The sequence below is a fragment of the Ictalurus furcatus genome, chromosome 12 (genome assembly GCF_023375685.1).
Source record: "Ictalurus furcatus strain D&B chromosome 12, Billie_1.0, whole genome shotgun sequence".
In the NCBI taxonomy this organism is placed as follows: domain Eukaryota; kingdom Metazoa; phylum Chordata; class Actinopteri; order Siluriformes; family Ictaluridae; genus Ictalurus; species Ictalurus furcatus.
In genome coordinates this window covers 5,478,584-5,496,373 of record NC_071266.1, presented here as the reverse complement: position 1 = coordinate 5,496,373, position 17,790 = coordinate 5,478,584, and the positions used below count along the sequence as shown (strand labels likewise).

Below are 17,790 nucleotides of genomic sequence, written 5' to 3'. Positions count from 1 at the left end.
TCATAAGTTTACACACGCCTTGCAAAATATTTATAATTTGAAAAATAAATAAACAATACGGATCATACAAAATTGCATGTTGTTTATTTAGTGCTGCCCTGAATAAGCTATTTCACATAGCAGATGTTTACATATAGTCCACAAGACACACTGGGGGGGAAGTACTAAATAAAATTAAAAAAACACATCTTTAAACAAAATAAAGAGATTATATTATTATTAAAGTGATGATTATGATTATTATTATTATGAATAAACTGCTGCTTCAGAAACCGGTTCAGAAACGGACATGTTTACCCAAACTAATCTCTCTGTTGTCATGTTTTATGGTAGATGACTCAACAGATCCAATCTGGCAACCCTGAGTTGAACCCAGACAAGTGGCCGTTATATTTCGCCGTGGTGTAGCGTCACTGACGCCCAGCGGCCGTGTTGTATCTGCTCTAATGTCTTAGGATCCAGTATTGAATGCGAGCATATATTTTTACTTAGTCTTTTATCATTTGTATACTGTTATGGAACAGTTTGTTGTTGTTTTTTTTTTTCCTTCTCCGAATGCGTTACGGTGACTTAGCTTAGCTAAAATGCGACTGGAATAAAGTTGGTTTGACGTTCGATATTTGCAGGTATGGCGAAATTAAGGGACCGTCTCTAAAGTTACATACGACAATGTTAAACACGTTTCTAACCTCAATAGCATTTGAAGGGAATGACTTACAGTCATATAACCAACTGTACAGTGTTCATCTAGGTGGCAGGTATGACGCACACCTATACATACATATGTGTGTGTGTGTGTGTGTGTGTGTGTATATATATATATATATATATATATATATATATGTATATATATAAATTATTTCATTAATAGGTCATCTATTTTTTGAAGAAAACCATTCAATCCAGTACGGCTCATTTTGACCCCCTTTATGCATTTGTGAAGTTTTTTTTGGTTCATACATTGTAGGGTTAAATATCAAAAATCTAAAAGGTGTGCGTCGTACCTGACACCTAGTCGAACACTTTACAGTTGGTTGTGTGACTGTACATCATTCCCTTCAAATGCTATTGAGCTTTAAATTATGGCTATTTTGTGTATGGGCCCATTCGGTAGTGAAATACATATCTAATTTACATATGATTTAATAGCTTATTTTAATAAATATCAAAAATCTAAAAGGTGTGCGTCATACCTGACACCTACATGAACACTTTACAGTTGGTTATATGACTGTAAGTCATTCCCTTCTAATGCTATTGATGTTAGAAACGTGTTTAACAATGTCGTATGCAACTTTAGAGACGGCCCCTTAATTTCCGCATATCCGCGAATATCGAACGTCCAACGTCACACCAAGTTTATGCCGGTTAAAAAGCGTTAATCTAACTGCAATAAGGTAAGAGAAAGGAACAATATACAGCATATAAAATATAAATATAAAATTTGCATAGCTTAATAATGACAAGAAATACAATTCAGTCTTTATATACATATATGACGTAACATTTCTGTAGCTTAAACAAACAAACAAACAAACAAACAAACAAAAACAAAACGGTAGGCGCTGCATAACCACTGTTCTTAGGTACTGAACAAATCAGGATAGGCGACATGCTAGCCTATAAAATAACCTTACTAGAAACATTAAAACAAAGCGATACTACTACTAATAATAATACTAATATAGTGAATAGAGTTAAATGTGTTTTGTTCCAGCTGTTCTGGTTATGGCCGCTAGAGGGGGCGATACACCAGGAATGTACCTGGGTTCTTAAAAGAAGAAGAACTACGCCCATGCTATTTGAGCTGTTGTTGGCTGGAGTGTCAGTGAAAGTGCGTGCGACCATTTCCCTCTCCAACGTGTTCTTTATTACCACAAGTTACCAGAATAATAATAATAATAATAATAATAATAATAATAATACAATGAACAATAGAATAAACCGCTGAATAACTTGAAAACAAATACTTCTAAAGACACAATTATACCAAATCCTAATTTAGTGTAAGTCTATGCGTTGTTTGTTTGTTTGTTTGTATTCTATCTGCATCTGATAGTAATGAATCCCGTTGTGAGTGTTCTGCGCGCGCATCCCGGTGGCGCTGTGCTTGTTTTGTATTAATGATGCATGCCGGCGCGCGCGCTCACAACGCTCAAGCCTTACGTATTGACGTGAACACGTGCCGGTCCCCCGGTTACGGGTTTCTTTTGGCATCCCCCCCAACAATCATCCATCCATCCTTTTCTCTTTATCTCCCCCCTCTCTATTCTTGGTCAGTAGCAGTAGCAGCAGCAGAGGCTGTGATGGCGGACCCCGCGGCGGCAGAAGCAGCATCCTCTCCGTGTCCGACTCCGGGCCTTTCTCCAGCGGCGAGTCCGGGCTCCGAGCCTCCGTCCGCGGCTCTGTCTCCGTCCGCGGGCGGCGCGCAGCGGCTCCTTTTCTCGCATGACTTGGTGTCCGGTCGGCACCGCGGTTCGCTGCGCTTCGGCCTCGTGCGAATGATCCACGGAGAGGAGGACTGGACCGAGGACGAGGATGAAGACCTTGATGGCGGCGGAGGTAGAGACGGTGGTGGTGGTGGCAGTAGAGGCAAAGACGGCGGCGGCGGTGGTGGTGGTGGCGGCGGCGGCGGCGGTGGTGGTGGAGGAGGAGTCGGGGGAGGCGGCGGCCGCGTCCCAGCGAGCTCGGATACAGAGAACGGGGCACCGGAGTCCCGGACGTGGCCTCTCGGTAGGGGCTTCGTGCGCGTGCAGTGGTATCCCGAGGGCACGAAGCAGGATGTTCGGGAAACGAAGGTGAAAAAAAAACAACAACAACCCCACACAACATCCGATTATTTTATGGTATTGTTTTCATTGTTCGCATCATCGATGCTGCTTGACACGTTGTTATTATCATCATCATCATCATCCAGACCACCTAGATTGGCATTGTTTCGAAATGAACACGTTCTGCTAATCTTTATCCTGCTCATGACTAATTAACGATTAATTCCTAATCAGCGATTCATTTGCATTTTATTCGACCCACCCAAAGCTGACACTCCCCACCTTCTGATGTGACTCAAAGCACTGGTACAGAGCAGCTGAGTGCATTTTAGGATTGCTAAGGTAGCTAAATAAACATGTAAGAATATCGCAATGATAAGTACTTTTGCTTACAACCTGTAAATAAGTAAACAAACAAACAAACAAAAACTAGCTAGCACTACTTCATGCACTGGATGAAGCTCTAGCATGTGGGCGATAATGCCTAAACACATTAGTAGTGCTTCTAGAAGCAAACAGAACCTTCTAGATTGCTTGTTTGGTCAGACATGGGGTTTATTTTATTCTAGAGAACTGGCTTTAGGTGAAGAAAAGAGCTTCTTTATTCCTGTTGTTGTTGTTGTTGTTACCACCCATCCCCACTGAGGGCCTGGGTATTGGTGGGAGTCTCACTGTTGGATGGTTCTACGTCCTTCTACAGCTTCTGGACGTCCAATTCAGTTTGAAATGATCTAAACAATGCAGAGGGCAGGTTGTATGTTTCGACAACGTGGGCTAGATATGCATTCATTGAGTTTGCCTTTTGTGTGCCACAGACAAAAGGATTGATTATTACAGGCCAGGCCCAACCAGAAGCCACCCTTATTTTTCGGCCATTAGCACAAAGCCCATCATTAGAACTGAGGTGCTTGCTGTTAAAAGAAAGCTGTATTACTGGAGCAGATAAATATATAACCATGGCAACAGGACGTATCGTATGTTAATTATTTCGATATAATCGGCTTTTGCCGTACTTGCATCCTGAAAATGCTGCAACATGCAAACCAGTCCGTAAATTCAATTAAATTCAGTTTTATTTGTAAAGCGCTTTTAACGATGGACATTGTCCCAAAGCAGCTTTGCAGAAATGTATACATATTTGGAATATCGATTTTTAAATATATGAATTTGTCCCTAATGAGCAAGCCAGAGGCGACGGTGGGAAGGAGAAACTCCCTGAGACAATGTGAGGAAGAAACCTTGAGAGGAACCAGATTTAAAAGGGAACCCATCCTTATCTAGGTGACAACGGATAGTGCAATTACAAATAAATCCCTTCTATACATGTGCTAATACTACGTGGTCAAATAGTGCAGTTTTGTAACCAGGAAAATTCATTACAGTTTTTACTTCAAGTCTGTTTGTTGAACTTGTCCACTGATGGAGACTTGAGTGCAGAACTGTTCGTGGTAATTGCAGTGCTGAGACTATAATAGCTATTGTAGTCCTAGCCATCATAGCATAACTGTTCACATGAATTGAGGTCTAAAGCTATCTTTATGGTTTTTAAGTGGTACCATCCTCAGCAGTCTCAGTGATCTTTAGGCTGAACCACGTGGGGCCATCCTCAGCAGCAGCATGTAACTTCCAAATGATGAGAACTCCAACCAGAAGTAGGACATCAGGATGGATCAGGCAGGTCCGGAGAGCAGAAGGGGTCAGGATCACTGGTATCTCAGGAGTATTGTGTAGCTCGACAGAAAGAGAGAGGGAGAGATTATTATGTATGGTTATTGTTCCGTAATTGTTAAGGACAATGTACTTTGCGTGAGCGCAAGCAGGGACTCTGGCAAGACCTAGCTATGACGGCATAACTAAAAGGGAGAGCCAGAAGCTAACAGACATGAGGGATCCCTGGGAGATAAGGCAGTCAGCCACTCCACCATCAACAAACCTGGGTGAACGTGTGAGACTGGGCTGGCGACAGCATCCAAACATCCCAGTTCACCACAACACTCTATACCTGTGAGCCCTCTAGATCTGCTCCTTTACATAAACAAAACTATTCACAAAAAGCTTGAGTAAACAAATGTTTTCAGCCCGGACTCAAACACTGAGACTGTGTCTGAGTCCTCAACACTAATTGGACTGCTGTTCCATAACTGTGGGGCTTTGTAAGAGAAAGCTCTTCCCCCTGCTGTAGCCTTTAATATTCGAGGTACCAACAAATTGCCCGCACCTTAATGTGGATTTCTCCGTGAGGTTTGCTCACTGCAGCGTTATACGTGGAAATCCAGGTCCTGGGTGTTGCCAGCTTTAGTCCATGGGGACTTATTTCCTGTGAGCCAATGGCCTGATTCTCAAATGCTTTGTGACTCACTATGCTGGAAATATGACATGCTAACATTGTCGGTTGGTTGAGGTTGCCATGTATTAGTGTGGCTTTCTATTTGAACTATTATTTAAAAGTCACCAGACAGACAAAAAAAGATTACTTTAAAAAAAAAAAAAAAAAAGAAAGAAAGAGGAATTTGTCTGGACAGAAAATGCTGCAAATTCTATGTGCAAGTCTATGCTAGGTAGGAAGCATGCTTTTTGCTTTGTAGCTTTCACCAGTGAACACCGTTCGACTGCTAGGGCTAGCTGAGTACACCTGATCACCCGAACTCTGCCTGTCTGCTTTTTTGTGATTTTCACAAAATCATTTTGGGTCAAACAGTGCTGTCTGATCTCTTACTTTGAATACCAAGGTTTTCTTCACCACTGCAGTTTTGGAATAGTGATAAGATATCCAAATCGTGCAGTACTAAATTCAACTCTTCCATATCTAAAAGACCAGGGTGGCTTTGTGGAGCTAGATGTGTCTCAGCATTGATTACTATCAGCATTGATTAGCACTGATGTCTGATTCATTATACAGTTTCAAGTATTGAGCATTCCGCCTACTAATAACGCATGCAGGAAGTATAAAATGTATAAAATATTAAATATGAGCGTACGGCCGTGTACATCTGATTCCCTTAACCAGTTGCTGAATGTTTTATTTTGTATCGTAATCATCGTAGCCAAGCCTTCGAAGAATTACGGCTTGCACACAATCCGGAGTTTGTTGCAAATAATGCAGGCCGTGTAGGATTCACCAATAGGGCTTCATAACAGTGATACTGATATTGTGAGGCAGGAATTGTTAAGGCTATGCTTACAATAAGCATTTTTGTTTAAATAAATAAATAAATGTAAAATTTGGCTGACTGGAGCAGCTTTTTTTGCTGATATAAAAGCTGCTAATTAGGGGTTTAAGCACACAAGGTGCCTAGTATTCTCATGTTCTTCTGATTCTACCTGATTGGGTACAAAGTTCATGAGAAACGCCAAGAAACGCCAAATTATCCAATCGAACAAGAAACACCAAATTGTTCAGGATGTGGCAGAATGCTCTGTTCTACTCGGGGGACGCTCATCAGCCGTTTGGTGGCATTTTAAGTTTTGACCCGTTCCTCAAGAGAACGCTGAGATTTCTTTTCCCTGATTCCTGGGTTAAATTTAAGATGAAATACTGATGTGTAAGGAACAACTGACAACGGGCCGTTGACTTAGTAGAAAATGCATTGTTTTCTAAAAGCTCAACGGACCAGAGTCAGTTATTCCGTTTATATCACAGTTATCACACCTCAAGATGTTGTTCAGGTTTTTGTCCTTAAAACGCTCGTGTGGGGGTGGGGGTGGGGGGAGTAATTTATTACGCGTCCCATCTCAAGCCTCCATTGCTAATTCCAAAACGTAATTTTTTAGAGCGAGTAACGGAGGCTAGAGCCATTGATATGCAGTTGTTGTAGAGAGAGAGAGAGAGAGAGAGAGAGAGAGAGAGAGTTCACCATTCTTTTACCGTTTCATGCGGATAATATAAAAATCTAACAAATAAATGTAAAAAATCGATAAGCCTAATTTGTTCACAGGGTTTTTCGTTTTTTTTGTTTTTTTTTTTAATTACTGCAGAAAACACAACGAATAAATACATAGTGATACGTGTTCACTGGCTTTTCTGTCTCATTACTGCAATCACACGTGATCTCTCGCACTCTCTTTTCTCTCTCTCTCTCTCCCCAGTAACTGCATATCAATGTCTCAAGCCTCCGCTTCGCCTTGTCGCCACATTACTACCTTGTGTGCGCGTTATTTTTCATTTATTAATTCTGGAATATTCGACATTTTCTGTCATTTTGTATGTTGTTGTGTAAATGGTGTGACGGTAGGCTAACGTTTCAGTTATTTCAGTTAACTTTCCGAAGTCATACGGAGCTGTAATGCGCTCAAGACCTGACTGGGACTACTTTATTAGCTGTGTATTTACTGGAAAAGAATTGCACACCTCAGAACTTCTGTCAGCCGATCAGAATCGAAACCCGAATGGGATTTTCATCTGTGATCTCTTTAGTATTGTATGCAAAAACTGACCACTGGGGGCACTATTTTCGAAGGACGCTTGGAACACAGATCGCTGCTTGCAACTATACTTAATATTATTGTTAATAGTAGCCGAAATATTAGATTCATTTATTTTTTACTGAGAGGAAGAAATGACATGCTTTCGTTTTGGCTTTGGTAGTAAAAAATTGAGAAGAGTTGGAGTGCTTCTGCAACCTGACTGCATGTAAGCTGTGTGCGTTTGTGAGTATATTAGGGCTGCAGCTATCTATTGTTTTGGTTCGCAAACATTCTGCCAAATAATGTCTTGAATATAAGGATAAGAAAGGCTCAAGATTAGATTCGTTTTAACGATTTAATAAAAAAAAGCCAGCAATAGAATACAAATCTTCAGTGGAACATTGCCACATTAAATCTACATAAGGATCTAATATACGTACTTCATAACCAACATGTTCAAATGATGAATTTGTTTACAGTAGATTGTATAAGTGACAAAAATTACTCCTAGAAACCTAAAAACAAGCCAAACCAAAGTGCTTTTTGGCTAATAAAATGGTAACATAAATGATAGATTATCAGATTACATTACTAAAGACAAAGTCATTTTTGATGGTTAGCAAAAAAAAAAGAAAGGTATGAAATGGAAAATCAGCTGATTTGGTATTGAAGATTTTTGTACCGGTTTAAATCTTTAAAATTGCGAAATGTTAATTTTGTTACAGATACTTTTACGGGGTTTTTTTTTTTTGTTTTTTTTTTTTAAAAACATCGAATTAGCAATTCGATTTACATTTTGCAATTTAAAACCGTGCAAAATTTTAACACCAAACCTGCTGCTTCCAGAGTTTGCAAATTGTCATTAAAAGCCGCCATAAATGTTATAAAAAGATACCATCACTGTGTTTATTGCAATATCGGTATCATATTGTCGTGCCACCCAGCCCCAGTGTTAATGTTTTCACCGTTCAGACCCTCCAGGATTTTGCAATTGCAGGAGTAATTTGATTCACATGCATCAAACATGAGCACAGCTAAAAGGTCTCGTTTACCAACAAACATCACCACACAAAAGGCCGTGCCAAACGATTCCATGCAGTTGCAATTTCGGCAATTCAAGTAGTTTTCCGGAGAAGGAAAAAAAAAAAAAAAAGCACGAAAGTCTCCAAGTTGCATCGCAAATTTTTTTTGGCGGGAAAAAAAAAAAACCCAGCAGGAAAATCGAGCATTTTTGGCTGCGACAAGAACAAAAGCTTAGAGAAATCCTGTACAGTGGACTATTAATCAACTGATTATTAATCACAAAAATGAAGAAAACCCCACGAAGATGCATCCAAACATTTCTCTCAGCATAAGATCCACCTGAGATGAGATGTGTCATTTGTGCTTTACAAACTGCAGAATTGAGAAATATAGAGATTTTGGAAGACAAGATAAAACATGATGATACAGGTCTTTATGTTTTCAGATTCATTCTAGTTATCTAGTAAAATGCATTGAATCATCATACAGCTGCAGCCAGCTAGACACCCTACCCCCCAGCCCCCTTGGAAAAATTGGCTTTTTTTTTTTTTCCAACACGTAGTATCAGTGAGTAGGAATGGGTTTAACGATATGGCTGACGCACTGTGCCTCGCAGTTAGGATTTATTTGTCTACTTCTGATTCAAGTAATGTGCTTACTTTTGAAAGTTATCATCATCAAAGCCTCATCAAAAGCGACTCGCTACTCTCGAACCTGCAAGTCGTCGGTCAGGCTCAAGGGCAGATGGCGTCTATGCTAATGATGCCACTTTTGTCCTTCGAGTGGTGATTAGCTCCTCTTCCGTGATGGGCTCTATACACCCAACGTTATATTCAGTTTTAAGAGGTAGTTATTTCAGTCATTATTCATCTGATGTTGAGCTGCCCCTTACAGATGAATGAACAGATTTTAATGCTGTATCCTGATTTAAATCGACCTCGAGTTTGTATACTGTAATAAATATTGAAATTTTATAATTAGGGATTAATATGTGTAACTGAGGTGAGATAAATGTCATGCATGGAAAGCAGACTAGCCAGAAACTGAGAGAGAGACACAGTGAGCATAATCAGGTTGTTGTTGTTGTTGTTGTTGTAATGATCACAAATGGCTTTTCTGTATGGAGGAAGGGTCTCAGATCGCTGGCCATGTATTCTCCAACCTCATCAGGCATTATAGGAGGAGACTCAGAGCTGTTATCTTGGGAAAGGGAGGTAGCACAAAGTATTGACTAAAAGGGCACCAATAATTGTTGCACACCTATATTGAACAAATATTATTTTTTTGATAAACCTGTGTTTTGTTTGCAATTGTTTGATGTCCATGAGAGCAGAGTAGTTTTTGTGAATTTTGTTTAAAAAAAAAAAAAAGATCAAAAGGTTAAGCAGCCTTCTTGGCTCATATTTACCAAGGGTGCCAATATTAGTGGAGGGCACTGTAAACATGGCAATTCAGGTTGTTCTGAAATACTGTGAAGGTCTCCTGTCTGTTTCTTGAGTCAGACTGAGAGTGAGTTAGCTCCGGTTCACTGCTGTGTCATCGCTGTGTTGAGTTGTATGTGCACTGAATTCGAGGCCATCAGACACGGTAGGTTTGGTGTGAACCGGAAGCAGCGCCTTGCCTCCGTCTTGTGTTGTCTTTAACATCATGTTTTTCTTCAGATCTATTAAAAAGGAAACGGTTCCAAAACAGGTGCCAGCTTTCACTTAGCATTACACACTATGCTATGAAAACATATTTAAAACTTGCATCTTAAAAACCAAGTTCCACCCTGTAACGTAGTAACAGGGTAGACGTTTAGATAGGTAGACTCTACATACAGTCCAGGCCATAAATATTTGGACACATTTCGATATTTTAGCTGTCTTCCACGTTATATTTGAGCATGAAATTAAATAATGAATATGAGCTTAAAGGGCAGGCTTTTCCTTCATTACGTCACTTACTAGTAAGCAGGGAGAAGGTTTAGAGTTTGATCTGTTGCCGTTAACTCTCAACATGAAGTCCAAAGAGCTGCCAGTGCCTGTGAAACAAGCCTAGGCTAAAAAAAATCAAAACAAACCCATCAGAGAGATGGGAAAAACATTAGGTGAGGCCAGATCGACTGTTACTGGTACATTCTTTAAAAAGAAAAACAGCACTAGTGACCTTAGGAACACCGAAAGAATTCCTCTGCTGTGGATGACATGAGAAGTCTTTCCCTGGTGAAGAAACATCCACCAGGAAGTAGGTGTGTCTGTGTCAGAGTCAATAATCAAGAGAATACTTCACCAGAGTAAGTACAGAAGGTTTACCACATGATGTAAGCCTAAAAAAACCAGGAATGCCAGATTACAGTTCGGCAAAATAACGAAACAAAAAACATGTTTTCAAAAGCCTGTACAGCTCTGGAGCAGCATCCTATGGACAGATGAGACAAGGATCAACTAGTACCAGGACGATGGGGAGAGAAGAGTATAGAGAAAGGAAGGAACTGCTAATGATCTGAAGCATACCACCTCATCTTCGGTGTTTATGTGCATTTATGGCTGACTGTGGTACTGGTTCTCTTGTATAAATTGATGTGACAAAATCAAGCTGAATTCTGAAGTGTATAGGGCTATATTATCTTCTCAGATAAAGTCAAAGGCTTCAAAACATAGAATGTTGCTGCACAGTGCAGATAGAGATTTACCATACTTACAAAGCACCCCAAGACCATTTTTCATGGCAAAGAAATGGAATGTTCTGCAATGGCCAAGTCAAGCAACTGACCTGAATCCAATTGAGCATCCGTTTCACTTGCTGAAGACAAAAAACGCTTCCAAGGACAAGCAGGAACTGAAGACCGCTGTAAAGGCCTAACAGAGCATCACCAGGATCGAAACCCAGCATCTGGTGATGTCTGTGGGTTCCAGACAGGATTTGCGATCAAGTATTAAAAATGACAATTTAATTACTGATCGTTAGTTTGTCCGATTACTTTTGCTCCATTAAACTGTTCGCCAGATCTAGATGCAAAATATCTTCAAATTAAAGTCGTTCGTTATTACTTTCATCTCCATTATATTGTGGTAGACCGCTAAAAGTACTCACTTCGTTAATGTCCAAATATTTATGGACCTGACTGTTTGTTTCTGTTACGGTCGGATTGTCCGACTTCGTTTATGATGACGGCATGCAGTGCGTGAAAGGTTAAGTTTTGGTATGGCTCGACTGGTACCATTCTGTAACCAGTTAACCATGTTCAAGGGTTTGTTCTGGAACTTGAGTTTTTTTTTGGTTGAACCCTACTTAAATCGACTTCCCTTTCTCACACAAATCCAGTATGTTAAATGGGGGTGGAAAAGCAAACGGCAGCTCTTCAGTCTGTGGTTCTAAAGGAGCTAGGAGGTATGTAGCGTAGTTGTTAGCGGCTCACCATTAGCCGGTGTCAGCGAGTGGTCCTATCTGGTGTTTGGTATATCAGATCTGAGTCTGTAATGGAATGGAATTAAGTAGTCTGGGCTCCATGTGCTCTGTCTCAAGTTTCTCTTGTCATGTACTTTAATTCAGTTCGGTTGAGCAGAGATGAGCAGGTTTGAAGTGACACACTTGCACAGCTGTGTCTCGACTGTGTGTGAGGAGAATGTTTTAGGTTCATTGCTGTGAAATAAAATCTACCAGTGTATGTTTGACTTGGCTAACATTATACACATATAGAGCTAACATCGTTTAACTAGGTTTATTATAGATGGCACTGAAAATGACACATATTCGACGGAAAGGGAGCAAGAACTATTGTTCTAAAACAAAGTGTAAAATCTAATACGTTACAAATAACTTTAATGGTAATGATCTCTCTCTCATTCTCTCCTGTGTCTGTATGTGGTTGTGTGTCTGCGTGTATGTCTGTGTCTGTATGTGTGTGTGTGTGTGTGTGTCACTAGCTTCAGAGGCTGCAAATTATTTGAGACACAGCCTGCTGTGTGTGTGTATTTGTGTCCTTGTGCTGGAATGTGTAGAGCTCTGTCTCCCGCTAGTTTCTTCACCTTAGTTGAGGTGTGGCAGCAAGAGGTACGGCTGTGTCATGCTGCGTGATGCGAATAAAACACCGTGTTGCACCTGCGTTAATGTGTAAAGTTTGAACTGCATTATGTGGTCTAATATTGTTTGTAGTTTTTGGATAGAATGCCAGAGCTGGCGAAAACGATCACATCTTAACATTTTCCGATATTAAAACTAGAAATCGCGTCATGTCTGTCTACTGTGTAAAATTAAGAGACGCGTATACGTTGTACAAAACATAGAATATATACTCGGCAAAATGAGAAACGTCCGTATTTTAAAGAGAATTTTGTAAGATCCTAATGATCTTTACAGATCTTTATTGGAACGGGTTTAAACAATGTTTTTCATCCTTGTTCAGTGAACCATATACAATTATTGCACATGCAGCTGTGGAACAGTCCTTAAGACACGAACTGTTTACAGCCGGTAGGCAATTAAGGCAATCTACTGACTCTGGAAAAACACCAGAAGAAAATGTCTAGGGTTCCTGCTCACCTGCGTGAACATGTCCTAGACCTTCTGCAGGGAGGCATGAGGACTGCAGATGTGGCCAGAGCAATAAACTGTAATGTCTGTAATGTAAGGTACCTAAGTCAGTGCTGCAGGGAGACAGGAAGGACAGCGGATCGTCCTCGCAGTGGAAAATTACATTACCGCGTGTCCCCCCAGACATGATCGAGAACTTGTAAACGCCTCTGTGGAAGAGTGGAGTAACATCTCACAATAAGAACTGACCAATCAGGTGCAGTCCATGAGGATGAAATGCTCTGTAGTACTTAAAGTGCTTAAAGGGACTCCATTATTCCATTTCTGTTCGTCAAATGTCTGTGAAACTCGTTCAGTTTACGTCTGTTATACGAATACAAATATTTACACGTGTTAAGAAATCAGCTGGAAATGAAAGCAGCTTCAACAGTTTCAAGGATTTTATGATAAATATTCCATTTAATTTTCACCTCCCCCAGCTCGTGTGCTTTTTAAATGGTCAATTAATACCATGATCATTTCGAACCAGAACACCTCTCCAGCTAATAATGTAAAATGTTAGCCACCGACTCACTGCAAACACACACACACAAAAAACCCACGTCCAGTGCTCAAGCTGTGGAACCGTATATTATTCATGCATCATATGACTGCACGTTGTGTGCCATGGAAACGAGTGGCTGCGAGTAAAAAAAAAAACACATCCTTGTTTATAATGAGAACAGGTGGAGATCTGGGATTGTTTGGATGTGCTTTTTTTTTTATTTATTTCTTCTTCTAGGTTGTAGATTGTCCCGCACAAACATTTAAAATTTCATGCGGTATAGCTGTTTATTATTTCTTGCTTAATTGCTTTGTTGCCTTTCTTATATTCATGCTGTACGTTTGTTGTTCTAAGCTCAACCCACAAAATCACATGTTAAATACTGAGGAGACATTTAAGTTGCCAAGGAATTTAAGCTGCCGTGTGTGTGTGTGTGTGTGCGCGTGTGTGTGTGGGCGTGTCTGCAGTTTAAGGCGTGCCTCTTCCTCTGCTGCAGTCTACTGCTGCAGTCCCTCCCTCTGCCCCTCATCTTGCTCAGGGATGTAGGTAGCGTTCTGCTCATTAGCACAGCGAGTAAAAACACAGCGGCCGAGCAGATCCATATCGATTCTCTGTAATCAATCCCTGCCTCTTAATTCTGAGCTCAGCCGTGCAAAGGTTGTTGTCATAAGCTAAAACGACTTCAGTCGTTCTTCTCAGCAAGGCTTCCACCATTATCCTCCACATGACCATGATAATAGATGACATTTAATCCTTTTGCATCTTATTGTTAGGATGCCGCAGGTGTGTTGTTACGACCAGCTGCTAGAAGTTACAGAGAGCTCGAATAATGAAAACAACAGTGGAATGTGTGCGTGCGTGCGTGTGTTAGAGAGAGGGAAGAAGATGAAGTGATGTTGCTGGAGATGCTTAAATCCACCTGACGCTGTTGTAAAATGTAATCGCTTAGGGCTGCATGATAAGCAAGGAATAAAACACGATGGGGTGTGGCGTTCTAGTAAAATAATCAGTGATTGGTTTAGGGGATGCAGCCTGACTTACTGTTACCGATTTATTTATTTATTTATTTATTTTTTCTCCACAAAACGAGATCTTGTTCATGAAACAGGTTACGTCCTGTTATCACTTGCATTAGAGTAGCTGTAAACATGTAGTCGTTCCCGCTTCACCCTTTTTCTCTCTCTCAATGTTAATAACAAAAAAAAGTCAGATGGTCACTACTCTGTCCTGAAGGTAACTTTAAAGGCACAGGTTTGCTGTTAACTGTTACAAAGCTCTGACACTGGAGACTCTTTCCAGAAATGTCCACAGAAAACTACTCCATAGCAATGATCGCATGTTTTCTAAAAAGAATCCTTTATATGGAGCATCCCATACAAATCCGTGTGCAAGTTATTATAGAAATTAGAAGTCGACCGATTAGCGGATCGTACCGATACGATAACTAAGTTGGGCAGTACATGACGAGAACCGATTAATCATAAAGTATTAAACATAAAGTAAAACAGACACAAGGTAAAGTATTGCTGAACTTCATTGCAAAAACAAACAGTACTGACTGTACCATGAAAAGTTACTGTACATTTTTAAAATGAAGAAAATATTATATTTACTATAAATAAATATTAAAGTAAATAAAAGATATACATCCAAACTGAACCAAAAAGTATCACTTCACACATAACACATAAAAATAGAGACATCCAAAATGTAAAAAACACTTCAAATAACACAACAAAATTAGTCAGTGATGGTTTTTATTTCGCCTCTAGAGCCCGCTCTCGTCCTGTATAACGACAGCGAACCCTTCTCAGCCGCTCCGCAATGGACGCCACCGAGAAAAACCATCGGTGTGGATTTGTGACTGTTAACGGTGCCGATTGATCGACAAAACTAATCAGTCGGTCAAAACCTCTAACAGAAATGATAATGTATACGAACGAGTGCGTTAATATAAAGCTGTGATTTTTGCTTCGCAGCTGGAACTGCAGTGATGTTCGTTAAACCTTGTTCGTGATCATTAACGCTCAGGCTGCATTATGATTAAGTGATTCGTGTGTATTTAATTGTGTGACTCATTATATATATTGGATCAGTGTTGCTTGATTTTGCCGTAATGATACATTGCACCGCTTTCTATCCAATAGATTTAAAGCAAAAAATGTTTTAGCATTTTAAAATGGCTTGCTGCTTGCCTATAGAGACGACAGTTATCGGTATTATTTCATAAATATCCACAACTTTTGTTTTAATCATCCGTATTTGATGGAAAATGCTGGATTGTTAAATATTAAAAAGGCAATTTCTTGGAGATTATGGAGAATGATTTTTAAAAAGTGGCTATTATTCTTCAGTCTCTTATCCATTGAAAAAGTCGTTGATTTAAAAAAAAAAAAAAAAAAATCAGGAAAGCCTAACAAAACACAAAGTACACAATATACATATGCAAGATGCTTACACATTACAGGTGCAATGCAGTGCGCCTCTCGGTCTGTATATTTTAATGCTCCAAATATCCGTATATGTTTTTGGATTTAATGCTGAAATAGGCGTGGCCTACACTGTTTGTTAATTTATTGATCTATTTAAAACCTAGATGTAGAAATACCAGCATTATCTGCACAACCTCAACTACATTACTCGAGTTCATAATTTGTCTCAACTACTGATGTACGTGGGACTGTTTTGTAAATTAACAACAACCCAAAAAAGAATAGTGCGGCTACGATTTGTATTTATATTCAGTGTTTAATCCGAATAACATTTCATATTTGGGTACGTGTGTAATATACATGATATACTGTATTTGATGTACATAAAATTATTGATGGAATAATAACCTTTTTTGTTTAAGAGAAATTAACGTGAATGTTGTTTTTGTAGGAAGTGACGTCTTTACGTTCCGCATTTTTAATCACGTTTTTAAAAACTCGTTATTATTTGCATTATAAGCATTATGTCAGTGGAAACTGGACTGAGGGTTCACGTCTGCAAAAATTTAGATCAGGCTTTGTTTTAGCAGTGCAAGGAGCTGTTACAAGGCATAATGCGAGCACAAGTACATACTCAAGCTGTTGTTTTTGTTGTTGTTGTTGATGATGTGGAGGAAGCGAGAGCCAATCCTCGATCAGTACGTGTCCTCTGTGGTAAAATTTTTAATTTGTTTTAGCCGGCTATTGCTAAGGTGGTAGAGCGGGCTGCCGACCAGTTCTGAAACAGGCGTGGCCTACTCTGGAAAGTTTGTTTTATTTATTTATTTAAAACCTAGATGTAGGAATGCCAGCATTATCAGCATGATGTGTGAATTCAGGCATTGACCGTTCCACAACCTCAACTACATCACTCGAGTTCGATAATTCGTCTCAACTACTGATGTACGTGGGACGGTTTGATTCCCGGCCCACGTGACTCCACATACCGGAGTGTCCTTGGGCAAGACGCTGAACCCCACGTTGCTCCCGCTGTCAAGCCTAGCGCCTTGCATGACAGCTCTGCTACCATTGGGGTGTGTTTGAATGAATGGGTGAGTGAGAACCAGTGTAAAGCGCTTTGTAGAACCGCTAAGGTTAAAAAAGCGCTATATAAGTGCAGACCATTACCATTTAGCTGTAGCATGGACCAGCAGCTGAGAGACGAGGCGGGGCACAAGCTTTAGCAAGAAAAGCCTCTATTGTGCTCATTCTGTTGCACGGCTTTAGACTAGCGACAGAGAGAAAAGGGGCAGGTGGAGGGTGTTATTTCGCTGCATATCTAATACATATAAGTGAGTCACTGAAGAGTCAGCGTCAGAGCTGCATCCATCCTATTGTTTAAAATGCCGGCTGTAAGGAGAGCGATGCCTCACCCCTGATCAGCTCGGCTGCGTAAATGACATCATCTCTAGCCAATCACCTCGTATCTCCTATCTATATCTGTTGAGCCAAGGCTACAGTACAGTATGACTGTGAGATTTAGGATGTTGCCCAGTCTACTGGTGGCTATTAATAGCCACCCAGTTTCCACATCAGCAGAAAAGTCTCCAGATATTAATGCACACATCAGGCTGTGTGCATTTAATTGCATTCTTCAGGCTGGGGAAAGGTGCTAAATCAGTTTTTGGCTCATATGCTATTTCTGGATTTGTGTTGGCATATCTGTTAAATAACCCTCATATCGATCAGTTCAAAAAAAGCCATTTTTGGGCCCAGCCAAAGACCGAGGAGAACGAAATCCAGTATGTCTAGCTGCAGAACACTCATGTTTTGTTTACCTAAAATGCTGGAGTCATTTAAAAAATGATTTACTGTGTGCACTCGAGGTAGAATCAGCTTGCGTTTGTTAGTGAGCTTGTAATTTTGTATATTCTGTATAAGTTTAAAAAGGTATTTATGTCTTGAGTGCACAAAACACCACCTCATGCCCCGCCCCCCTTTCATTTATCACTTATAAGTGTGTTCATGCCACAGCTGATTTACATTTATTGATTCCTGCAAAACTCCAAGACCTGCAAATGTCAGAATGATGACTAAACGGTGGAAGAGTGCCTCCTAAGCA

The 17,790-nt window shown here is 40.2% G+C and overlaps 1 protein-coding gene across 1 annotated transcript in view; it reads left to right on the top strand.

Moving 5' to 3' along the window:
• The first annotated feature begins 918 nt into the window (after positions 1-918).
• ube2o (ubiquitin-conjugating enzyme E2O) overlaps positions 919-17,790 on the top strand; it is a 45,443-nt gene continuing 28,571 nt past the window's right edge. Inside the window, exons 1-3 of the mRNA XM_053638671.1 lie at positions 919-1,397; positions 2,284-2,553; positions 2,599-2,798. Coding sequence (XP_053494646.1) covers positions 2,307-2,553; positions 2,599-2,798 — 447 coding nt within the window. The 5' untranslated portion in view covers positions 919-1,397; positions 2,284-2,306. The remainder of the gene's footprint in view (positions 1,398-2,283; positions 2,554-2,598; positions 2,799-17,790) is intronic.